Source organism: Watersipora subatra, chromosome 1, assembly GCF_963576615.1.
Source record: "Watersipora subatra chromosome 1, tzWatSuba1.1, whole genome shotgun sequence".
NCBI classification, from domain to species: domain Eukaryota; kingdom Metazoa; phylum Bryozoa; class Gymnolaemata; order Cheilostomatida; family Watersiporidae; genus Watersipora; species Watersipora subatra.
This window is the reverse complement of record NC_088708.1, coordinates 18,661,558-18,687,087: the sequence shown is the minus strand read 5'-3', so window position 1 is coordinate 18,687,087 and position 25,530 is coordinate 18,661,558. Positions and strand designations below refer to the sequence as shown.

General features: G+C 38.3%; 3 protein-coding genes and 1 long non-coding RNA gene across 4 annotated transcripts; 1 reads left to right on the top strand and 3 right to left on the bottom strand.

Annotated features, from left to right (window-relative positions):
- Positions 1-5,166: 5,166 nt before the first annotated feature.
- LOC137407890 (uncharacterized) lies at positions 5,167-5,979 on the bottom strand. The gene has a single exon (XM_068094295.1). The coding sequence runs from the start codon at positions 5,977-5,979 to the stop codon at positions 5,167-5,169; it is 813 nt and encodes a 270-aa protein (XP_067950396.1).
- Positions 5,980-6,048: 69 nt separating this feature from the next.
- On the bottom strand, positions 6,049-10,902 carry LOC137407809 (uncharacterized). The gene is made up of 2 exons (XM_068094215.1): positions 9,030-10,902; positions 6,049-8,435 (listed from the first exon to the last, which is right to left on the bottom strand). The coding sequence occupies exons 1-2, from the start codon at positions 10,900-10,902 to the stop codon at positions 6,049-6,051; spliced, it is 4,260 nt and encodes a 1,419-aa protein (XP_067950316.1).
- A 2,071-nt stretch (positions 10,903-12,973) lies between these two features.
- On the bottom strand, positions 12,974-15,991 carry LOC137404366 (uncharacterized). Its single transcript, XR_010979671.1, has 3 exons — positions 14,115-15,991; positions 13,594-13,732; positions 12,974-13,340 (listed from the first exon to the last, which is right to left on the bottom strand). It is a non-coding gene; the product is annotated as an uncharacterized lncRNA (long non-coding RNA).
- Positions 15,992-17,069: 1,078 nt separating this feature from the next.
- LOC137403377 (E3 ubiquitin-protein ligase MARCHF8-like) lies at positions 17,070-25,041 on the top strand. The gene is made up of 6 exons (XM_068089429.1): positions 17,070-17,272; positions 17,490-18,000; positions 18,341-18,439; positions 18,676-18,810; positions 23,385-23,533; positions 23,876-25,041. The coding sequence occupies exons 2-6, from the start codon at positions 17,509-17,511 to the stop codon at positions 24,000-24,002; spliced, it is 1,002 nt and encodes a 333-aa protein (XP_067945530.1). The 5' UTR covers positions 17,070-17,272; positions 17,490-17,508; the 3' UTR covers positions 24,003-25,041.
- The last annotated feature ends 489 nt before the right edge of the window (positions 25,042-25,530 follow it).

The following is a 25,530-nucleotide window of genomic DNA, read 5'->3' as shown; positions in this document are numbered from 1 at the left end:
GTTATGCAGCTTAAAATATAGCTGCAGTGAATAAATTAGTATAATTCTCATGCTGAGAGTATCCTCTATCAGATTATTCTAATTATCAACTTGCTAATTTAATAATTAAAACAATAGGCAGCTCTATTGTTTAATGCATGCAATTATGCAATCTACTAAATAATTTTCAAAGGTGAACAACTCTTTGATCAAGTTGGTGGCCCTAAAAAAGGCCAATGGGTGTATAAATACTCTCTATAAAAGACTGGAGGTGATTACTGAAGCTTGGTAGTTTCAGCAGTTAATTGGCCAGCCTTTGTTCTTTATGACAAGACGACAGTGGTTGGGGATTGATACAACCAACCTTTTCAATTTTTTTAGCCTAATTACTCTGTGCCAAGCTTTCACAAGACCCTCCATTAGCTCTTTCTTAGCCTTGGGCTTAGTCTTGATTAATAAAGTTGCCACAGATTTTCAACGGGATTCAAATTTAGGCTTTGAGCTGACCATGGCAATGAGCTGACTTTTGTTGCATCCACTCTTTGACTTTCTTAGCACGGTGGCAGAGGGCATTGTCATCCTGTAACCACCAGTCAGTTGAACCTTCACCAAACAATGTCCTAGCACTTGGTAACATCTTACTTTGCATGGTTTTGATATATTTTTCTCCAATCATTATGCCAAGTACAAAGTGGAGCCGTTTAACTTCTGATGCCGCCGCACAGCCCCAAACCATTACTGATGCAGGATGCTTTACTGTTGGGGTAATACACCATGGCTTGAAAGCTTCTCCTAGTCGTCTTCTAACATATTGCAAACCAGAGTGGTTAGTTACAAAAAAAATAGATTCATTGGAGAAAAGCCTTCTCTTTCACTGGTCCACACGTCATGTCTTGCACAGACACGCCCTCTTCAATCGATTGCACCATTGTTTCTCTGTTACCAGTGGCTTTGGTAAAAGCTAGTTGCCGTCAGAAAAGTTGTGTGGCCACGGTATATACGGTGAAATGATTTTTCGCTCCCATCAGAAGTCTCCTTTTCGCTTTAATTAGCTACAAACCGTGAACATATTCTTTTCTCATTCCCACGCTGCAAGTACTGAGTTGAAAAAATAACTAACGATCATTTATCGAAAATACATTATGCATAATCTTCATTGTTGATTAAGAGTGATATATAGTTGACTTAGACTCTTAGAGTGATGTATTGTTGACTGAATCGTGTATCATTGACTTCGAGTAGTATATTGTCAACTTACAGTGGTGTATTCTGTATTGTCGACTTGAAAGTGGTGTATTGCTGACTTGGAGTAGTATATTGCCGACTTGAGAGTGGTGTATTATAGACTTGGAGTAATATATTGCCAACTTGAGAGTGGTGTATTATAGACTTGGAGTAGTATATTGCCAACTTGAGAGTGGTGTATTATAGACTTAGAGTAGTATACTGCCAACTTGAGAGTGGTGTGTTGCTGACTTAAGAGTAGCATGTTGTTAAGTTGAGAGTGGTGTATTATGAAATTAGAGTGGTATACTGCCAACTTAAGAGTCTTGTGGTGTGGACTCGAGTGGTATACTGTTGAGCAGTATATTTTATACTCATTTCACTACCAGCCTGAGGTGAATAGTTGTTAAAGGTTGACTTGCAACAAAATTCACATTACAGTTATTTGGTATCAAAAGATTCACCATGTCTTACTCTGTTGTGTGCCAAATATGTGAAAATGTGATTACAAGCTCTTAAAAGCTCAAAAACGAAAAGCTCCCATAGATTGGAATCTCTTTATTTCGATGACGTAGCCATGAAATTTGGTTATTGTCTTGCCACGTGATGTTCATAAAACTTATTGTAGTACTAGTTTATGAAAACACTTCGGGTTTTACCGAAGACCCCGTATCAAATATAGATGCTCGCTACTTTACAGTTTTGTTTCGGTTTGGTCTAATCGGCAAGTCGTAATCTAATCATGTGACCCAATACTTCGCAAATAATTTTTGCAGCACTTTTCGATTATCACAAGTGACCAACAGGCTCGTCATGATGATCAGACAATGATATGTACTCCTTCAAGCTAAGGCTAGAAAATTAAACGAATTTTTACGGTAAGTTATAAGATATCACTGCTAAAAGTGACAGCATTACGATGACGATAAAACAAACGCGTAAGAACAATAGACATAGTTTTATTGAATGCGTGAAGTATGTTTGTGAGAATATTTCGACGAATATGGTTGCATGAAAGTGTAAACAGAAACCATCTCTCACAACTACATCACATTTGAGCCGTTTTGGAAAGAGAATCCAAACTACAGCGGTCTCGTGTGGCTGCGATTTTCTGTTCATTTTTGAGCTTTTAAGAGCTTGTAATCACCTTTCCACATATTTGGCACCTACAACACAACAGAGTAAGACATGGTGAATCTTTTGATACCAAATAACTGTAAAGTGAATTTTGTAGCAAGTCAACCTTTTAAGTAAAGCCTTATTGTAATTGATGAAACAGCAACCACCACTGCGTCACTAGTCTGTATATAAACCCCCTGTTTGGCTTGCATTTATTATTTTATTCCGAAACATTTGTGGTAATATCTTAAACACTCATCCCTCTTCTTCCACTTCCTTCTTTACCATTTGTTACGTGACAGGCTGATTGTGGTGGCAAACTTTTGATTGTGACTGCTCACAGGTTAGCTCAAATTCCAGTTATCAATAACCAGGACAGGCCTAGCCAGAAGAAATGAAAAGTATTATTCCTAACCAAAAGTGAGTACAATTTAGCATAAGTTAGTATTTTTTGCATGTATAGCAAGCGTGATTGATCAGCCTTCTATTTTTGTTTAGTGATATTACACTAGGTTTTTCAGTTTAGCTACCAATAGGTGAGCCAGGTGAACAGAATATTTCTGTGTTAAATTTGTGTGATTTAAGAGAAATGCACATATATATGGTTTAAATCAGTTGGGAGTTAAATACCCATGTTGCATATTTTAATGTATTCACACTTGTATTTACATACTAGTAGCTATTTGAAGTTCTTCGTCGTAACAACACCTTGATATTTAGCATATACATGTACATTTGCTTGTATGCACTGTATGTGTAGCTGTCTATACCTTTAGTTATCTTAGTTTAGATTAGGGATTAAAGTGTTTTACCGATAAACACAGTATACTGCCCGTGTAGGGAAATTTTTTATATAAAAGCACTCATAGATGTGAATCCTTTTTCAACATTTTCGGATTCTGTTTTGTTTTCAGGTAACTCCAGACTATAGCCGAATCCTGGGCCCAAATTAATGTTTTTGTGAAGATAATGTTGGCCCTTGCTAAAAGCTCATCTGCAAACAGTGGCCCGATGTAGTCACTCAAGATGGCCACCTTATCCACCTACTAATAAAAATATTTTTCCCATTGAAACTTTTACTTGCAATAAATTAAATGTCATATGAAAGCCATTGTTTCTGTTGGATAGCAACCAATTTTATTTCTACAGTTTGTGCGGAAAAATGTTTTACTACATTATGGTTGTCGCTTTGATGGCTTGGAGAAACATCCTGGCAAGCAGTTGGCAGTGGTGGTTGAATCAGTTCAAGCACAAAACGGCTCCACCGATTGTGGCCTATTTGTAATTATGTACTGGGTTGAAACCTTATTTGGAACCTCCGCAAAACTGCATTTGGTCAGCAGAAACTCAGGGCTCATGTTGTGGCCTGCTTTCCAGCAGAATGAATGGACCTCGTTCCCTTGATTACAACAGCCATCAAAGGTCAAACAGACCAGGGCCCACACCATCCGTGACAAGGTAAGAAATAATTAATACAGCCATGCGAATAATCACATCAGTTTTTCGCCTACCTCAACAAACCCCTTGGTATAGATGGCAAACTTCACAAAACACCTGGGGTGTTTCAATTATCCCTCAAAATTTCCACTAAGCGGCTTTCTGCATGTTGAAACATAGTGGAAGGGGTGTTTCAATTAGACTTCTGCTCTTTATAAATTGTATATACACAATGCATGATTTGTGGAAAAGTCGACAGTTGGTCTTGAGGTGCCGCCATCAATTTTAGCAGTGCGTGAAATGAGAAAGTAGTGGGGCTTTTTCAATTATTAAAACTACTCCCTTGCAGGTGGTATTTCATTATTCATAGTGAATGATCAAATCACTGGAAAAATATTTTGATGATGAAAAGAATATTTATAATTTGATTTTCGTAATTTCTGTTAGCAAGCCAACCTATGTTCAATTTAGCGATTCTGCACATGTTGAAGGCCTCATGACAGCATCGATTTGGACTTACTTGGTGGAGAGATGGTATTGTGTCGCAGTTGCAACGAGTGGTTTCACCGTTGGTGCATCATTATGAAACGCACAGATTTTAACCCTTTCATTAGTGTAGAGTTTTCGTCAAACTCAAAAACTTCTGTTAGTGGGATTACGTGTGAGGATTGATTTCACTGATTTTGTTCTTTATTTTATAAAACCGTGAAACCTGTAAGATTAAAAATACAGGATAGTACAACATATAATATGGCATAATAAACTTGAAATTATATATCAAATTACTAATTAGCAATAGCGTAATATTAATGAACAAATAGCAAAACAATAATAATGTATAAAAGAGAAGCTAACCTGTTCTCTGATAATCCCATTTAGATTTGATTCCGTGTATCAGTAACTTGTACGCTATCTGTTTGTTTGGCTTGCTAAGTTCAACTGTTTCCATCAAAAAAAAAAACCACCCAAGTTGCTTGTTACCCAAACCCTTCGTGATTGGCCGGCAGGCGTCAGGCAATCAGCGCAGCACACCTAACTTTCAGGAAGTGCAGTGACCTCAGATTCAAATGCAAACCATAGCTGGCCAGTAGGGCAACAACAGAACAAATGACTCTAGCACACCTTGCTCAATCTTAACACTCCCACCTAAATTCCTATGCGAAATTTAATGAGTAAACGTTTTATTTATTTATTATTTCTAAAAAACTGAACATAGTATTAATAAAGTAGGAGGTTAATATGATTATTCACGCAATAGTACACAACCTTTTGTATTGGTCGTTTTAGAACTGTAGGTGGTTCCAATGGTAATCCCTTTTTGTCCAGAAATCGGTTTCCCAAAGTTATTGTTATGTTTCGAACTAGGCCATCCGCTCCTGGGGCCACTTCTGTCACGCTTCCTATTTTTCAGTCACTTCTTGCGGCATTCTCGTCTTTAATCAATACTACATCTCCATCTTTGACATTCTCCTTGGCATTTCTCCACTTTTGTCTGATTGTAATGCTTTGTAAATACTCGGTTCTCCACGCCTTCCAGAAATCTTCTGCTGCTAGTTGAGCTGCCTTCCATCGCCTAGAACTGTACAGGTCATCATCTGAGAAGTGTCCAGGAGGGGGTGCTAGCAGTAGCTTGTTTTTCATGGTTAAGATATGATTTGGTGTTATTACGTTGTCTTCAGGGTTGTCAGTTGAGGTTGTTGCCAAAGGGCGATTATTGATATTTCCGGCTTCGTAAAAGAAGGTTCTCAGTGTTTTGGTGTCCAGTCTGTTCTTCAATTTCATGGCCATGGAGTTTAATACTGCTCTTACCGAGCGGATCATTCGCTCTGCAGCACCTCCTTGGTGGCTTGCGCTTGGTGTGTTGAATTTGAAATGGATGCGATTCTGCAGTAGATAATGCTTCATTTCTACGCTGGCTGTTTCTAACTTCTTTTTCATTTCGTTATTTGCACTGACAAAATTTGTTCCATTGTCGCAATGGATCACCTGTACTGGTCCTCTTAGCGCCATGAAGCATCTCAATGCTTGTATAATTGAGTCTGAGCTCATATCCTCTAAGATCTCTACGTGTATGGCTCTTGAATAGAGGCATGTTATTAGGAGTCCCCTCCTTTTGAGTTCAGTACGTCTGTCTTTAATATAGTAAGGTCCAAAGACATCCATTGCTATGCTTGTGAATGGTGGTATAGGTTCTAGCCTTTCTTTGGGGAGCTCGCCCATAAGTTGGGTTTTAGGCTGTTTTCTCAGCCAAGCACAGCTGACACAATTGGCCAGTAAGCTCTTGAATTGTCAGGGTCCGTTTACGATCCATATTCCGGCATCCCTAATTGCAGCTAGGGTGCTTCTGCATCCAAGATGAGATATTTTTTCATGATAATGTTTTGTCAGTAGGTAGGCTAGATGGGAACGTTTGGGAATGATGATCGGATGTTTTTGTTGGTAGGTAAGTGTTGTAGAAGCTGAGGCTCTCCCACCAACACGTACAATACCCATGTTATCAATCTTCGGGTTGAGTTTTCGTAAAGACGCCTCCTTCTCCTTCAGAGGGTAATGGGCTGTTTGAACAGCTGCTATTATGAATTCTTTGGTTTCCTCCAAATCGCTGGTACTCAATTTTTTGAGTTTCAGTTTTCTTTGTTTACCACAGCTCTTCAATATTGCTATACTACGCACCAATTTTTCCCAACTGCTGTACCGTTTGAATATCTCGACGACACTACTAGTGTTAGTTGTTGCCATCGTGGCTAGTACCTTGGCTCGTACTTCTGGGTTCATCTCGTCAATCACCTTTTCTACTTGATTTCCTTTGATGAAGTCTGGTATGTTAGACTTGCTAAGAAATTGTGGTCTCTTGAACCGCCTTTTATCCTCCATGATCTCTTTCGCAGATGTTCCGCGAGATGCTACATCCGCTGGATTCATTTGCGTGGGAACGTAGTTCCATTGTGGAGGTTCAGTTGACCTGATCTCACTCACTCTGTTAGCGACATACAGGTGAAACTTCTTAACGTCGTTGTAAATGTAGCCTAGAACGACTTTAGAGTCGGTCCAGAAAATCTCTCTGTCGATTTTCATCTTTAATTCCTTGCGCAGGGTGTTTGCCAGCCTTGTGGCTAGCACTGCTGCTTGCAGCTCAAGCCTAGGAATTGTTGTGCTTTTCTGAGGGGCTACTCGAGATTTGGCTAAAATCAAATCGCACCTGATTGTGCCGCCATCAGTCAGTTGCCTGATGTAAGAGCAAGCTCCATACCCAGTAAGGCTGGCATCACTAAAGTGATGAGTTTCTGTAGTAATCACATTACCAGCTAATTTGTGACATCGCGGAATTCTTAACCTAGCAAGCTCAGTAAGGTCATTTTTCCAATTGTCCCATTCTTGTTTGTCTTCCGGGCATATAAGCTGATCCCAGGACAGTTCTGAGGAAACTACTTTCTGCAGTACACGCTTCCCTTTTAAGATAAAGGGAGATATGAGGCCTAGGGGATCATAGATCTGCGCGATGGTTGAGAGCAAACCTCTTTTTGTCGACGGTTTATTTGCAGATTCTGGGATATCAAAGAATGTGTCATTTTCTAAACACCACCCCATTCCCAGAGTCCTTTGATTTGGCAGTTGATCTGTGAACATGTTCATGGTTTTTGTTGATTCACCGTGCTCAGAGACCGGCACTGAATCTAAGACCTCCTTGTTGTTTGAGAGGAACTTGTGAAGTCTTATGTTGCCCCATGCACATATTTGTCTTGCCTCATGAATTAGGGCTTTGGCCTCCGCTGAAGTTGTCACACTTGTAACCCCATCGTCGACATAAAAGCCGTCTTTCAGAAAATTTGACGCGGTTAATGAGAGTGTCCTGTAGTCATCCGCTAGCTTGCGCAGGCCAAAGGTAGCCACGCCTGGGGAAGATGTTGCGCCGAACAAATGAACATTCATTCTGTAGTCCTTTATTGTCTTCAGGTTCTTATCGACCCACAGGAATCTAAAGTAGTCTCTGTGGTCTGGTGCTACTAGAAAGTTGTGAAACATCTGTTCGATGTCACATGTTACTGCTATGGGTTCTCTCCGAAATCTGAGGAGGATTCCGAGTAGAGAATTCATGTGGTCTGGCCCAGATAGGAGCATATCATTCAGTGAAACTCCGCCAAACTTGGCACTGGCGTCGAACACCACCCGTAATTTTTGCTTCTGTTTGTGTCTAACCCCAAAATGGGGTATGTACCACACCTGTCCGTTTGCTGTTGTGGGCGGTGCTTCTTCGGCATGCCCTGCCTCTATTAGATTTTCTATGAAAGTCGCATACTCTGCTTGGTATTTAGGGTTGGTAGAAAACTTCCGGAGTAGGATCTCCAAGCAACTCAGTGCTTGCTTTCTGTTGTTAGGCAGTTTGGGCAGTTCTGATTTGAATGGCAGTGGCATTACGTTATTGCCAGCTTGATTTTGGATGGTTGAGGACTCGAGTGTTTTTATGAATTTCATGTCGTCTTGTGAGACGTACGATTCTTCATTAGTTTCTTGAAAGTCCCGTTCTAATATACTGAGTAGCTGTATTTCTTTGGATATATTTGCTTTATAGGCTGCTCTGCCCTTGGTTTTCTCCGTTGATTTTATGGACCCACCGCACATGGTCCACCCAAACAGTGTCTTCACACCATAGGCTTTTCCAGCCTTGCAACTTGTTGCTGGTCTGGTTTCAAGTGGTTGAATCACTTCAGTGGAGTCCATCCCTATCAGAAGCCCAACTGGGATATCCAGAAATGAGGGTATCTGATTGGCAATGTCTTTTAGGTGATCGAGTTTTTTAGCCTTTTTATTTGTCAGTAGTTGATCTTTATTGCAATATTTTCCATCACGCTTGTAAGCACTGATGTGTGCGTAGCTGTTGGTAAAATACCCGCGCAATATTATGTCGCCGTACCGCTCTATGTCTTCTGTGACAGGTCCGTTGATGGTGTGAATAGTCACGTTCCTTTCTGTTTAAGAACGTCTAAGAATTTTAAGAACGTCTTTTGATATGTAACATGCATCCGACATGTTGTCGAGGAGAGCATAAACGAGCATTTGTCTGCCTGTACCCATTGAGATGTAAACTGGCACAGCCATGTTTATTAAGCTGCTTTTCAATCCATTAGCTTGGCAGTTTAGTGTCTTGCTTGTGCTATGAGTTTTCAAAGTCTTCTGTTTTTCAGGTTCTTTGGGCGACGTTTTAGCCTTGTTTTCAGGTTTGTTGGTCTGATTGTTGCCTAAGGGTCTTCTTTCTTGGTAGTGATTGTCGCTCCAATTATTTTCGTGGTTGGCCGTTGCGTGTCCCTTTTGGCACTTGAGACATTTTAGCCTCTTATCACAATCCCTGGATCTGTGCCCAGATTCCAGGCATTTGAAACATAACCCATTCTTGCGAATGAATTCTTCCTTTTCAGGCTTTGTCCTTTCTTGCAATCGATAGCAGTCCGAGCTGCTGTGGTTTGTGAATCCGCAGCAAATACATCCCTTTTTGCTTTCGGTTGTGGTAACAAAGCTTCTAATTGCTTTTGGATGTGGTGTAGACCTGTCTCGTTGTTGCGCTCCTTTAACTTGAGTTGTGGATGATCGGGAGCTTGATGTTGTCGAGCTCGTTTTCTCTTTAGGTTTGTTGGCGTGGTTTGACAGCGATTGGGATATTGGCAATGTCATTATGTGTGCTTCTTCATTGATAAATTGCGCAAACTCTTGAAAGTCAGGATATTGTTCCTTGGTAGACTCGGCCTTAGCTACAAGGTGTATCCATTTCAGTTTTAGCCATTCAGGTAGCTTTTCGATCATCTTTTCATTTTTCAGGTAGTCGTCGAGTACTCGAAGTGTCTTGATTGAGCTCATTGCACTTTTCAGGTGTCCGAGAAAATCTCCAAGTCCTTGTCCATCTCTTGGAGAGATTCTTGGCCAGTTTGTTAGTTTCATTCGGAATGATCGAGCAATGTTGTGTTCATTTCCATAGCGCTCTTTCAATGTTGCTCTAGCAGCCAGGTAGGCCTCGCTAGTGTTGGTTGCAAAATGGCCTTCTACACATGTTTTGGCTGGTCCTCCAAGAAACTTCTTTAGATGTCGGAGTCTGTGACTTCCCTCTATTCGTTCGACGCGTAGGTAAGTATCTAGGTCAACTTCCCAATCGTTGTATTCCAATACATTTCCCTCAAATACTGCAGGCTCGACCGAATTTCTGAATCCTCCAAAGGCCGCTGTTAGGCTGGCAGTCAGTTGTTCCACAGCTAAAGATCCGGGCTCGCTGGAAACCGAACTATGTCTTGGTAAGGGTGTGATTTTTTCTCTCTTGTCTAGGTGCAGTGGAATATTGGTTCTTCTTTCCTCGACGTCGCTTGTGGCAGTAAGGGATAGCCGTTGCTCTATGTCAGTGGTTGATTGTGGAGACTCATTGTTTAGTGGTTCATTCCTGAGTTGCTCTGATTGGGTAGGTCCTGTTTCCCTCACCTGAGCACGTGTAAGTGGTGTTGATCTGCGCGTGGGTGGTTGAATAGGATTCATCTGTCTCTGTTGGACAAGCTCCTCCAACAGTTTGGCTTGCTCCTCGATCTCTCTGTTGGCTTGTTCGATTCTTTGTTGAGCCTCTTCTGCTTCCTGCTCCTCTAGTTCATCAATTAGCTTGTCGATAGATGTTTTCAAGGTTTCTGCTGCGTTTACCAAATCATTATACATGGGTTTTATTTTTTCAATCATTTTATTGGAATCTGAATGTGTATTACAAAGCACGTTTAACTCATACATACTGCACACCTCCACAATCTTAGCCTCTATGGTATCATAAACATCACACAAAAAGTCAAAAGAAGCTCCTTCCGCTAACTCACGTTGCCTGTTATCAATGTATTTGTACTGGCTCATAATTAGTTTCGTAAGTTTGAGGTTTAATTCTGAGATTTTGCTTTCTCTGCCAATATTAGAAAGTTTCTGTATTTGCTTTGATCGTGCGCCTCGTTCTGGCGCGCTAGCTACAAGCATGGTTTGATTAGTGTGATCAGGTGGAGTGCTAGAGATTTCACAAGGTGTACTAAAGGCTAAGTCCTCCCCACTACCTCCTGAATCCCGCGATGCATCTGACCCAACTGCACCGTCGTCCCCACTGAGCGCATCCGCACCCTCCGTAGCGTTAGCCATGCCACTGGTAACAACCCAACACAATGCCGTTAGCCAAGGCAATAGATCTGGGTCCTAAGCAACTATAGATGGTTTACAATTCTCAATGAAAAATTTCCAATAAATTCAAAATGAAAAATTTCCAGTAATTCAAGGTGCAAATTAAATTTTTAATCTAATAAGTTGACTGATTTCTTAATCAAGTATTGTCAATGTTGTACAACTAATAAGGGTCATTCACTTACTGCCGGTTGAATCACGTATATCTTGTTACGTAGGCCTATCACGTTGCTATTATTAGATTGTGTGGTTTAGTCAGATCTTACCGGTCTTTGATGTGGGCTGTTTACCTTTCCTATTTCTCCTGGTAGAAAATTGTCACTGTTAGAGGTATTACAGCTGGTATTGCTGTTTAGTTTATCGGTCTGCCTTGGAATAGTTGTACTGGATACAGTTTGTTGTTACTCGTCGCAATTGTTCATTTAGCTCTTGTGTAGGCTCCTTAATTATACACTGTGGCTGGTTGACTATCTTGAGAGGTTCTGGTGTTATTTACAGTTTATCTTATTCGCTGCAACTGTTTAGCTCTTGTGTAGATTTCTCATACACTGTGGCTGATTACTGTTTACTTGGCTCTTGTGTCATTTCGTTGCACACTGCGGCCGGTTGACTAGCTTGAGAGTCTCTGGTTTGCTGCTCTTGTGTATGTTTGTACACTGTGGCAGATTGACTTTGTTTAGCTTAACTGTGTCCTTTCTTTTACGTTCCAATTAGTTGAACTTTTGTTTAGCTTTGGTGTATTTTTCCTATACACTGTGGCTGGTTAGGCAGTTGGTTTATCTCGTGTTTAGCTCTTGTGTATTTTTCCTATACACTGTGGCGGGTTAGACAGTTGGTTAATCTCGCGTTTAGCTCTTTAGGCCTGCTAGCAGAGCAGCTGTTTCTTCATATCCCCACTTTTCTGTGTTGAGGACGGGGTTTCACTGTAGAGTTTTCGTCAAACTCAAAAACTTCTGTTAGAGGGATTACGTGTGAGGATTGATTTCACTGATTTTGTTCTTTATTTTATAAAACCGTGAAACCTGTAAGGTTAAAAATACAGGATAGTACACGATATAATATGGCATAATAAACTTGAAATTATATATCAAATTACTATATGGCAATAGCATAATATTAATGAACAAATAGCAAAACAATAATAATGTATAAAAGAGAAGCTAACCTGTTCTCTGATAATCCTATTTAGATTTGATTCCGTGTATCAGTAACTTGTACGCTATCTGTTTGTTTGGCTTGCTAAGTTCAACTATTTCCCATCCAAAAAAAAAACCACCCAAGTTGCTTGTTACCCAAACCCATCGTGATTGGCCGGCAGGCGTCAGGCAATCAGTGCAGCACACCTAACTCTCAGGAAGTGCAGTGACCTCAGACTCCAATGCAAACCACAGACGGCCAGTAGGGCAGCAACAGAACAAATGACTCTAGCACACCTTGCTCAATCTTAACAATTAGTGCTGTGGATCATGAATGGCAATGTAGGTGTGATTCTTTAGGTTAGATTATTTACATACATGATGCAAGATTTACATTATGGCATATGTATAAAGACTAGCTGTACTACCCGGCGTTGCCTGGGTAATAAAAAAGCCTTTGGACAGAAAATTGATTTGTATTTAACATATAACAACATTTACCATGCTAACTTTCAAACTTCATATCATAAGTAGTGTTTTGTGTAGTTGAAACAAATTAGGAAAGAAAATGAAAACAACTGAAAAACAATTGTCTATATATATATATATATATATATATATGTATAAACTTGTTCTATATGGTCATGAAGTTTTAAATCTGCTTGTATCAACAAGTATTACTTCTGTTTATATTTTGTAATATTTCATTTGTATGAGAAGGGAGGCGCTTTTTTCTGTTTCCATCATGGTCGATTAGTACCAGAAGCCATCAGCGTAGTATGTTTAATATTTTCAATGTTTTTCTAGTGTACATATGTTGAGAGATACACCAATAGTTGTTTATAGATTTATTGGTATTTAATTTCTTTTGAGCTTTTCTATGAGTGAGGTAGTGAATGAGCCCTTCCTCTTTATATCTAAGACAGTGTGAATATAACACAGACCTTGTGTCAGTTATGCTGGCCTAACATGCATATTTTATTTCAATGTAATTGATTTCGCATATGTGCAAACAAAAACCAACACATTTATAGATACTGTAGAGTAAGAAGATGTAGTTGTTGATAATGATATCATAGGTCCATAGTGCTCACTCAACCTGTTGTTTGGCTCGTGGACCACAATATCTCATCTGTAACTTTTGAGGAGCACAATTTTGACTATTCTTTTTATTGTCAATCTGGCAGGGCAATCCATCTTTATCGTGCCCTGAACCAGGGTTCGCCGTTTTCTCACTGATGGATGATCAGAATTAATCTCTATCTACAGCACAGTTAAATAGATATTTCATATGACACAACGAAGCATGAATTTGCTGAGTGAAGCAGATACCAAGATAATTCTGAAACAACAAAAAGTAGCAATTCATTTTCTATATTAACAAAATGCATATTATAATTTTGGCAAAAATAACAGACTAGTCTGATAAATGTAGAAAAGTAGCATTTTTATTGACATCTATCATGAGTGCAGTACGTCATCCCCTTATACACAAAGATACCGCTATGTCACTCACTTGCACTTTGTCTTTGCATGGCTATTTCTTCCTTCTGTTGATATTTTGGCCATGTTTGCTAAACATTATCTTCAAACTAACAATCGTACTTGAGTTCTTTCCGATGAAACGCCTTAACTTCTTTGCAAAACTTTCTGCACTGAAGATTAATTAAACAAAAAATTAGAGCACCCCAAACAGAAGCAAAGTTGGTTTATATATATATATATATCTATAATTTGCGTCATCTTTTAAGGGTTCAATGATTTGTACGCTATTAGTACCTAAATTGAAAAACCTAGTGTAATATCACCAAATAAAAACAGAAGGCTGATCAATCACGCTTGCTACACATGCAATAAAATCTGTAACTCAAGACACAATGCTAGCTCGAGTAGGCCTGATTGAACATTATATATACTGTATATATATATATATATATATACACTGTATATATATATGTGTGTGTGTGTGTGCGTGTGTGTAACCGTCACTGCGTATACATGTTCAAACTTGCAAGTAACCTCAGTTTTAGAGCGTACCAGCATTGAGTGGAACAGTAAAGCTTGCTAATGTCTTGCTGCTTGACTACATATTTTACCGTGTGTCTCAGCTCATACTCTTTTATGTATGTTTGGAGATCACCTAAATTGCCGAATGCACATACAGTATACATCGTAATGAAGTAGCCACCGTCTATAAGCTGCAAACAAACAACATGAGTACTGTAACAGGATTTTAGGAATAGGAAGACTGCTACTAAGAAACATCTAGTCCTTCTGCATATCTACTGACCCATGCCATCTTGTTCTAAAGGGTGATGCTGACAAGAAAAAAGGCACAAGGTACAGCTGCAATTGTTTCAAAGAAACTGGTAATGATGTGCAGGGTATAAATATGGTACACTGTACTCACTTTTAACTAGGAATAACATTATTCCTTGCTTTTGGCTAGACCTGTTCTAATTATGGATTGACTGAGATTTAAGCTAACCTTCCGTCTTAATAAATCTAGGCAGCCACAATCAACAGTTTTCCATCACACTCAACCTCTCACACATTAAATGACAACATTAACAAGGAGATAAAGGGGTGGGGTTTGGGATATTAACGCAAATATTTCGTAATAAAATAATTCTTGTAATAAATAGGCCTAATAAACAAGTGTTATATGGAGATACGAATGAATCCAGATGTCAACAGGATACAACCCTGAGATGACCAGAGATGTATGCAATATTCAACAAACAGAACAATTGGTACCATAGGGAAAAGATAATCATCATATACTTATCTACCAACAGATTAGAACCTCCATGTGGAAGTAATAATCTATGAAAAAAAGACATCAATTGACAGCTAGAACCAGCCAGAGGTGACTGGAGACATTTACATGTATCAGATACTGCCCTACATGATGATAATAACAAGAACTTATAATCCCCTTCCTAATCCGATACATTTCCCTTGACGTACACAAGCGCCAACCATCTTGGCGGAGGCGAAACATCCCATCAATGCATCATCTTCTATTCGACCCGCACCTAACAAATGACGTACTCAGAGACAGTGTCCAATCACATATCAACCCCCCAATTACATCTAGATATCAGCCTGAATACCCAGACATATGCTCACAGGCTAATAGAGACATCTATAAAAGAGGACAGTTACAATTGTTCATCCTCTTTTGCATTCGCCGCCTCGTAGATGTACGAGTCTAGCTTAAGCGCATAGCAGCTGTTTACTGTAATGGTATACTTATTACTTAGCTTATACTATACTATTGTTATTATTCTATTCATTCCAGAATTTCGTTATTTGTGTAATTAAGGTGTTGGTTTTAAGAATAAAATAAATCTTTGATACCAAACACTATCTCGGTACTGACATAGCTAAGGTTGCATTGAAATCTAGACTAAGCCTCACAGACTAAGCCAGTAACACTTGACCATCTCAGTAAGATTAATACACCACAGAAATAATTGAACATACACTCATAACATAGTCAGGAGTGCAGGAATAATCAATCATTGGTGTTGTGTAGGTGTCATCGTATAAGGGAATTCCTTGCATTAACTACACAACACAAGAACACCCAGAGGAAACAAGCCCGATAACAATTGTTGCTGAACTTTGTGTTCTTTTTCTGGGATGTACTAGCCTGTATACAAGCCAAACAGGGGTTTACATACAGGCTAGCGATGCACAGGTTGTTGGGGTTGTTTCATCAATTTACAACAAGACTCTACTCAGCAACTACTCGCCTCAGTTTGGGGTTGTAGCAAAAGGAAGATGATGCACTACTCTAAATAGATCATGGTTATTTATTACCTCGTAGTTGTCTTCACACTAGACCACTTACTGTGGAAGTGGTGTGCCCCATATTATTTAATTTATTGTTTCAGTGGTTTTCAATTTTCGAGTAATTGAGTTTAACGCTAGTCAGTAGTGCAAGCTTAACTTGCTATATAAGTTTACAATGTTTTAGCTGAGTGGTTATTAGTAGGATTTTTAATGTCTCTTATGGTTCTAGGTAGAAAGCTGTTAAAGTATTCACTTTTAGTGGCATGTATGTATGATGGTAGTCCTTTACTGTTTGTTCGAGTTTGAATGTGAATCTCGGATTGGTTAATAAGTTGGTCGTATGAACTGTTCAGTGTTGAATGCTTATCCTCTTCACTAAGTATCCTAAAAGTCGTAGACTTATATAGACTTAAATAGACTTACTGAGCAGTCTATGCGAACTGGGAGGTCATTGCTGTACACTAAGAAGAGCGTAGGCCCTAATACAGATTCTTGTGGTACTTCTGAGGTCACAGGCAGAACAGAAGATTTAACTCCATTGAGCACCACATATTGATTTCGCTCAGACAAGAAGTCATGTATCCAATAACGTATAATGTATCCAATAACTGTTAATACATTGTATAGTAGAAAGCTTTTGCATTAGAAGCTCATGAGGTACCTTGCCATCAAATTGATTACTTTCTCAAACAAATACACGCAAGATGGGTGTGAGAAAGAATCAAGCGGACCTGCTGCAAAACTTTTCTGGTGGGAACGGATTTTTTCTCTGCCTACAACGCGCCGTACGAATTTTCGGATGGAAACTAGCTTTTACCAGTGGCTTCTTTCTTGTCTTGCAGCACTTCCACCCAGCAGCAATTGGGCGTTTTCTAACGGTAATTGAATGTGCTTTAATATTGCTTGTGTTCTGCCAGTCTCTAGTTAGTTCACTGCTAGACTTTCTACAGTAGATATGTATTTTATAAGTTCAAAGCGATGTCATATCCGCGCTTTTTTTCGTTTTATACTCAGTTGCGAGGACTTCTTCAACGCTAATAACATCGGAAAATAACACTAATATAGTATATTATTTATGGCTAGCGAAGATACTACTGCAACAATGACTACTAATGCGTCCTACAAGTAGTGGTAATATATCGATTATAACACTTCATTGCAAAATCAAAACATTCTATCCGACAGCAGTAACTGGCCGTGACCGGTTGTAGATAACGAGATGACTGGAATGCCGTTACCAGATCGGTTGTGGTGGATTTATTATTGCAAAGCGTCACCACTTATCTTTTAATATTGCTATGCTTTACTCTAACAACTTATTAGGACTACACTAGAAGAAGCACGGTAGTTATTTCGATCGTCTACGGTTTCAATTCAGCTGCATCTTGACATTTGTAACTTTGTAAGTATAGTTTATTTATTTAGTTGATATATTGGCACTAATTATTGGGTATTACCACAGTTGAACACTTAGCTCAGCTAGTGATTTTTACTAAAAATTGACTCTTATGCTAAATATGTTTTGTATCAGTTTTTAGTTTTAATGGTCCTCAGCATTAGACCGAAAATACCAAAGTCTACAATTACATGTCAAGTTGCCATGTCTTACAGTGTGACAGAATAATGACTAATGGCAAGTGAATCGACAATGGAAGAAAAGCAGACTATACTCACAATGCCCACGGGCAACAATCAGAATGACAATACTCTTACCCAGACCAACCTTGAAGAGAAGGTTGCTGATGATAATCAGTTGCAGTCTGCTTTACTAGTACCATCTGCACGAATAGAAGACAGAATTTCACTACAACCAGCACCAATTACTGCGGGCTATATTCTATCAGATAATGCTAGCATGGTATCTGTGGATGAGATGAATCAACGACGAGAAGCCTTGTATCTCTTTAGCAGTCAGCAGTCAATGGCTGCCGGCCACAACTTGCCTACTTTTACATTTAATAACGTTTCAGTAAATTATGAACTTACTCCATTCTCTTCTACTCTTTCTTCTTTGACACCGTTGTGTCGCATCTGTCAGTGTCCTGCAGAAACTGATCTTCCCCTCATAACTCCCTGCAGATGTGATGGCAGCCTCAAGCACATCCATGCAAGCTGTTTGCTAGTAAGTGCAGTGATAGCCTTAGTTTTGGTATTAGAGATGTTCTATCATTTGTTTTAAGCTATTAATTTATAATATATTACAAATCTCGGTCACTTAGTATTATGTAATATTAAACACTAATAAAAAAACAGTTTAAATGTTATATGTAAGTTTATTGTCCACATGATTCCATTAATTTGAATAGGTAGTTGCGAAAGTCAAGAGATTAGGTGGACACTAAGACATCTCAGCTAAAAGAATCTATGCGCAATATCTGCAAAACAAATTGTCAACATATTTCGTTTATTGTTTTATTTTATTTTTTTTATAACTAGTGTCATTGAGGAGTAACTTGTTACAGAAGTGGATTGATATCTCTAATAGGAAGCATAGAAGGATTGGACGAGCTTCATTTTGTGAGCTTTGCGGATACATCTACAGAAAACACAAGTTTGTTAAGGTAATAATTTTATATCTTCATTGAAAACATCGAAAAAAGAAACTAGCTCATTCCATATAATTGCATGGAAAGTTTCCTTCTTAGACGCTTGACCCCTGCAAAGGAATACCAGACTTGTATATATAATTTACAGGAAATATCTCCGCCATTACTATGCATTTGAAAAGTTATATCTATTATTCTTTGTTTAGGAATATATATCAATGTGGGCTGATTGCAAAGTATTTGATTTTTAGTACCGAGACTGGAAATGGCCAAAAGTTGCACTCAGGGACAGAATATTGCACCTGGTCTTTGCAGTCAGTTTGGTTGTGATGATAACATGTGCTGTAGCTACAGTCCTTTGCTTCATCACTGACAATGAGCAGCCGGTGAGTGCCTTCTGCTCCGCTTCCTTTTTTGCAGTTCCATCAATTTCCCTCGCAAATTATTTTTCAAGAATATTGGTAAATGATTGATTTTATTGCGAGCTGCTTGCTTGTTTGTTGCTATATCATCCGTCATAAGGACTTTTGCTTTCATCGTAGAAAAAAATGCCTGTTACTGGCTGGTTTTCTTTACCTAGTATTATTTTGCATAGCTTTCACTTAGCATTCTGCATAGCAAATGACCAACATGCAGGGAGCAGCATTCCTCACAGGCTGCCCTGGCAGCTCATTATCTCGTTTAGTGTTGCGTTATACCGTTAGCAGTGCAGCGATTTATTATTGGAGGCTGTGAGCCACCAGTATGTATGGGATGAAATACTTCTCTCAGCAGTTATTGTAGCAAGATGAGCAGTAGCGGCTCTATGAATGAGGGGAGAGTTGTGTTACCTTACAATATTTGGAGCAAGACTTACATGTCTCTGTTGCTGGCTGAAATACATACCAATACAGTCAAACATCGTCGTATGATGTTAATCCTTTTTGATATTTGCTTCGTATGTCAAGGTCATTGTACATATATCTTGGAGCAAAAGCTCTTATGATAATTCAGTTATTTTGTTCCATAGCTTAAAACAGCAATAAATACTTCAAGTGATTACATCTAGTATTAAAACACATTACATAATACTACATAAAAATGAAATGCGCAAAAGCTTCTTTATATATAACAACCTGAATAAATAAAGTAATAATCAACTAGAAATTCCCCTGTCATACAGCCCACGACCAAAGTGATAATGGAAAAAGAAAGGGTACTGCCGGTTGAGAAATGCAATATTAGCAGTCAAATGGAACTGCAGTGCAATGGGAGAACTGCAATGATAGCTGCAATGGTAGCTGTAATGTACTGGGTGTTATTATGTACAACAAACAGCAATAATGAAAGGAAAAGATTATATGTTTATATCTCTTTTCTGCAATAGGAGAAATGCAATATTAAAAGTAAAATGGCAAGCTGCTGTGTAATATACACAGGCTGGGGGGGCTGTATATCATTGGTCATAGCAACCAATATCAAGAAGTTGTGATATTTATCTAGATTTCTGTATTTATATCTAAAAAATTATGCTGAATTTAAAAATCTAACCTGATTTTATCTGGTTGTCATAGAAATAGATGTATATCTATAAGAAAATGTAGGTCTATTACTTAATTTTGCAGATATTAAAAATGGCTTGGCAGTACCGCGATATTGGGCACAGCCGCAGTATCATCAACAAAATCTTTAGAAAAATAATAACAGTAACATATTGCACACCATCGGTCACTGTATACTTCGATCTTGTAAATTCGAATGATTATTCTTATAACTAAATCTTATAATAATCTTATAAAATCGAATAATTATTCTTACAATTAAATGTTGTAATAAACTTATAAGAATCGTTAGAAAAATATCATTTTCCTTAATTTCACTGCTTTGGACATCAGTTGGAATACCAAAGTACTCATAAGTGTCCAAAATGTCAGAGTCCGGTAGAATCGGCAAAAAAGAAACGATTACTTTTCAGTACTTCTACGTTAATTACAGAAACCTTCAGCAATTGGACAATGCCATAGACTGGTAAATTGTGCATGTTTTTTTCGTGAAATGCGCACGACTTAATAGTTCTACTCTCTGTCGCACGGCCTTATCAGCGTTTCGTTGGCCCGTCTTAATTTTGATTAAAAAAAGGCTTGTCAAGTTTTTATTGCAATTTTAGGCCAAATTAATCTGTCTATTTATGTATAATCCGATCAGATGGGTTAGTTTTAGGATATTGCGTCAACTTTTCAAAGACTTGGTAACACATTTAAATATGTTTATATGTGTTGTGTATCATTATTATACTTAAATGACTACACAAAAATGGTTAAATTTTTTGATGGGATTTCAGTACAAGGGTTTGGTCACGGCTGTTGACGGATAATTTTTCGGGAGTTGTGTGCGCATATGCATTTATCATAAAGCTCCCAAACAATCGCTTCGCTCGTGTTTGGTCGTCAGATAAAAATATTTTATCGTCACACGACCTTCAATTAAAATTGAGTAAATGGAAGGGCCTATCGGTCTACTGTAGCCTTGGCGTTGCATGAGACAGATAAAGATACGGGCGCTAGTGCACTTTAGACTATGTGATCTTTAATTTAGCATAGACCTCTATACAGTATATATAGGCTGCATATATATACTTTTATTTTTATATTAGATCTTTATGTACACATCCAGCCCTTTTGTTTGGTTCAGACCTTTTTTCTCCGTATTCTTCTCACCTTTCGATAACTATTTGGTGACTATAGATTTTTTTACCGGTTATTCTTTTTTATTCTAATTTTCAAAATTTTCTGTGCTTTGTACAAGTCTCAAACAGTTTGAGGTTTCTAACATTTTGTACCTAGTTTAACAGTGAGAATTATGTTGAGTGTTGTTTATATATTCTAAAGAGGAAATAGTGAATTTGTGGTTAGATGGGTGGATCTTCAGTGAGTTGTGTACTTCAGTGAGTTGTGTACTTTGTTTATCGATACATGGTGAGTCTATTTACTGATTAAAACCTTTGTTCTATGTATAGCAGTACAATTAATGCTGAGCACTGCATGAGTATCATAGGAAAAATTTTAAAAAAAGTTATATGAGTCGGTTTACCCAAAGTTTCATGATGTTTATTACAAAATTATGTCAGTAGAATAGTGTATACACAATAGCCATTGATTATATGTTTTACTGAAGTGTATGTCAGTTGAATATTGTAAACACAATAGCTATTGGTGATATGTTTTACTGAGGTGTATGTCAGTAGAATATTGTAAACACAATAGCCATTGATTATATGTTTTACTGAGGTGTATGTCAGTAGAATATTGTAAACACAATAGCCATTGATGATATGTTTTACTGAAGTGTATGACAGTAGAATATTGTAAACACAATAGCCATTGATGATATGTTTTACTGAAGTGTATGTCAGTAGAATATTGTAAACACAATAGCCATTGGTGATATGTTTTACTTAAGTGAAGTGTATGACAGTGCCAAATAGTTTGATTCGTAGTTAAACATACTTTCCCATAGCAAAAAGGGGATACTCGTGCGTTAATAGCAAACACTGCTGTATAAACTACAGAGCAGTGAAGCCCTTCACTTCCTTTCGCATTTGGGACACCCTGCTCGGGGGATTCAGTCGCCGGCTCGTCTGTGAAGTGCCTCAGAAAAAAACTCTCTTATTTGGAGCGCTCCTAAGAGTTTTTCAATCTAGGGTGCCCTCAGGTGTTTCGTGTAATAACAGTAATTGTCGCACCTGAACGTTTATATTTTCAATATCTGCTAACACTAACTTCACGGGTCACCTTTGTTATTGTTCTGTAAACTTCAATAGTGTTAACCTACTGTTTCTGTATATATGCTGAGCAGTTTATAGCCTTGCTTTAGCGGTTGGGCAGCCAAACCAGCCAGAGACGTGTGGAGCTAAGTGTCATTGTACACAGTTTCCGTGCATTGAAACTGGTTGTGTCAGGTTCCGATCTTAACTGCTTAAAATTTTGATAATCTCACTGAAGCTGGAATTTTGAATTTGACACTAAAACCTTTCCTGTACTTCTTGTTTTAATGCATGTAAAGTTTTATGGACTGGTGTTCTATAATACTAAGAACCCAGGCAAATATAAGAATAGCACCAGTTTTTTGTGGCAAGTCCTGCACTCAGGACTGCATCGATTGAAGGTCTAGACCAGGGGTTCCCAACCTTTTTCATTCAGCTCCCCCTTATGCCTTTTCATAAATTTGATTCCCCCCACACTTTTAACTCACAAAACTAAAAACAACTGATACAAATTATAATCCCATTTTATTGTACATATCTAAACATTTAACAACATATTATTAATTTTTATACAGCATGCATACAATACACAGCAATAATACATGACTTTCGGCATGGCGATGAATTGGTTTATGACTAGGTTAACTTACTATCCAATCAAAATCTGGATGGAAGTGTTTCTATATATCTGGGTTCTAACTAGTAGCTCATCATTAGCAACTAGTGTTATAGATAAAACCAAAATGTTAAATCATGAGACCCAAACTCACGCGGCACTGCAGGACATAAATTAAAAATTTAACAAATCAGACACCTCTTTTTCTTCCTTGTATATTCAAAATTCCCCCAGGGGGAATTCCGCCCTGGTTGGAAACCCCTGGTATAGACTGAATATATTGAGCAGTTCAAATTACATGCAATACTTGACTGACGATTGCTTGAATGAGTAAGATTTGATAAAAAATGATCAAGAAGGGTGCTAGCTTCAATCTTAGTTTTCTGACAAACATGAAAGGGTTTTTTAATATAAAGTTCCAAATGCTTACAACTTTGTACAGTGAATGCTGCCGATACTATTTCTGCAATCTTAAACAAGTGGTCGGTTAACAGTTAACAAATATACAGCCCCCTGCATTTGTTCAGGCATTTACTCAAAGGGTTGGACCCAGAGATCATAGATGTAGGTATGTATGATAACACAACTCCACTATGCTTCAGAGGTCTGTTCCAACTGATGCCCCACTGACGAAGGAGGAGGTGATTACTATATGCTGTGGCATTACATTCTTCATCTCATTCTTTGTTTCCATGTCAGCCGAGATAAAAGCGAAAAAAACCATACATCAGATTCTCAAGAAGTGTTTCAAGTAAGTCTCAATACAATAGCAATAAAATAGTATGATATTTAGTGTTTTGTCTTTTTATTTGTATGAATGAAACATTGAAATATCGACTACGTAATGTGTATGAAATTCATGATCAGTGATTCAATGTTTTACAATTACAGTATCGTTCTATTGCAATTCTTTTACAGTATTACAATCAGAATTTTAGGTTATGATCAATCAGAAAAACTGGTTATAAAATGATACTGTTTGTATGGTATGCAGAACAATGACAGTCATGTGAGCTATTTGTATTCGAGCAGTCCTCTGTATGGCATATGGTATAGAACATCCAATGGAATGTGCAAACTGTTTGAATTGCAGGCACAACACTGTGTGGTATGTGGAAAACTATTGTATTGCCAATGATCCAGAGTACAGACTTGCAGCTCATCGAGCTCAATGTAGTGAACCTGAGGCTACAGGTGCCAAGGTTGAGGGTATGCAGTAGGTTGGGATACGAAATGTGTAATTGCCTAGCGATTGCACTGACGATCTCGCATGAGATCGGTTGATCTACTTAAAAATGTTCCACCTATTGGTCTCTTTGACAAGATCATGGGGGCTCTGTTATAGAAGATATCTCTGCAATGCTCAGATGTTTTGAGTGATGAGCAGCCTGATTAGTATTGTGTGAACAGTATATCACGTGTGCTTATTGGCGCAGTATATGCCAATTTATCTTAGTGTTAGGACAATGACTAGTGTGTGACGCTGTTTTTTGCCATAGCTTGTATTGATGCCAAAACTCTATTGCTCATTTATGGGCCCGTACTTCTACTGGTGGCCTATATGCCACCTGTGCAGCAACAAGCACTAGTCCTCTATACATGTATCTCCTTTTATCTCTATATCTACACAACCCATTCGTGTCTAATCTCATATGTGGAGACTTATGACTAGATTTCAGAACTTTCACTATCATATCTCACAAACTGCAAAAATTTGTGTAGTTAGCTTTTATAAAATCATGCAATGGCTAACGCCAACTAGTGGCAGGTACCCATGACAGATAATAGTTAGCGGCACAAGTCACCAATGGCTATTGCTAACTAGTGGCAGGTACCCATGACAGATACTAGTTAGTGGCACAAGTCACACAATGGCTAACGCCAACTAGTCGCAGGTGCCCATCACAGATACTAGTTGGTGGTACTAAACAGTACGACTTTATATTGACAGAAACATTAGGTCTCTCAGAAATAGATACCGGTTTATACTTTTACTTGCTTTAGTCATTATCTCTGTCATTATCATTATTTTCTATTTGTTATAGATATTTGTCTGATATTTTTATACCGCTTGCTTGATATTTTATTTCGCTAGTTATTTTTATAGAACAACTGAAGCTGCTTCATATTTGATTATTGTGGTAGAATTGAGATTGTGATATTTTAAAAACACTGAATATGCGGTTATCCCTTTTTATACACCACAGCTTTAGTACAATCCTGGGTATTCACAAATATAATGAAGGTTGTTGCAAATGGCTTGAGAACCGCCTGGGTGTTTGATTAATCTACTTTCATTCTTGTTAGCTTGACTTGTTGTTCATAAATTCTGCCAGGCACGCTTAAAAATAGCACTAGACTTGACAGTGACTGGAGAATTGTCATCACACTGATGGATTACGCAGATATTAGAAGGGGATATTCTGGAAATACCATCCACTAATTGAATTATTAAATGGCAGCTAGGAAACAGGTCGTTTCCAACAATTAGATTTGTGATACCAGTATATTGGACCTTTGTACCCACTTAATGGGATCATTGCAAAAACATCACTCCCATATCTGATAAACAATAGCGATGTCACCCAATGTCTCTGTCATGTTTCTACTATTGTTCTCCGGGCTACACACACTTAAATGACCTTGAGCTGTGGTTTTGGGCTTTGCGGTGGTGAACTAATTTACTAAAGATAGTTATCGCTGATGGTGGTATTTAATTTGCCTTCCTGTCTGTGACTAATGGAATAG

What these genes read in the sequence shown, in the direction of transcription:
- LOC137407890 (XM_068094295.1), bottom strand. Translation starts at nt 5,979, where the DNA reads ATGGGCGAGCTCCCCAAAGAAAGGCTAGAACCTATACCACCATTCACA.
- LOC137407809 (XM_068094215.1), bottom strand. Translation starts at nt 10,902, where the DNA reads ATGGCTAACGCTACGGAGGGTGCGGATGCGCTCAGTGGGGACGACGGT. An exon ending in CAACCACGAAAATAATTGGA is followed by an intron (nt 8,436 to 9,029) that starts GCGACAATCACT and finishes AAACCAGACCAG; the next exon opens with CAACAAGTTGCAAGGCTGGA.
- LOC137403377 (XM_068089429.1), top strand. Translation starts at nt 17,509, where the DNA reads ATGGCAAGTGAATCGACAATGGAAGAAAAGCAGACTATACTCACAATG. An exon ending in TCCATGCAAGCTGTTTGCTA is followed by an intron (nt 18,001 to 18,340) that starts GTAAGTGCAGTG and finishes AACTTGTTACAG; the next exon opens with AAGTGGATTGATATCTCTAA. An exon ending in TCACTGACAATGAGCAGCCG is followed by an intron (nt 18,811 to 23,384) that starts GTGAGTGCCTTC and finishes ACTATGCTTCAG; the next exon opens with AGGTCTGTTCCAACTGATGC.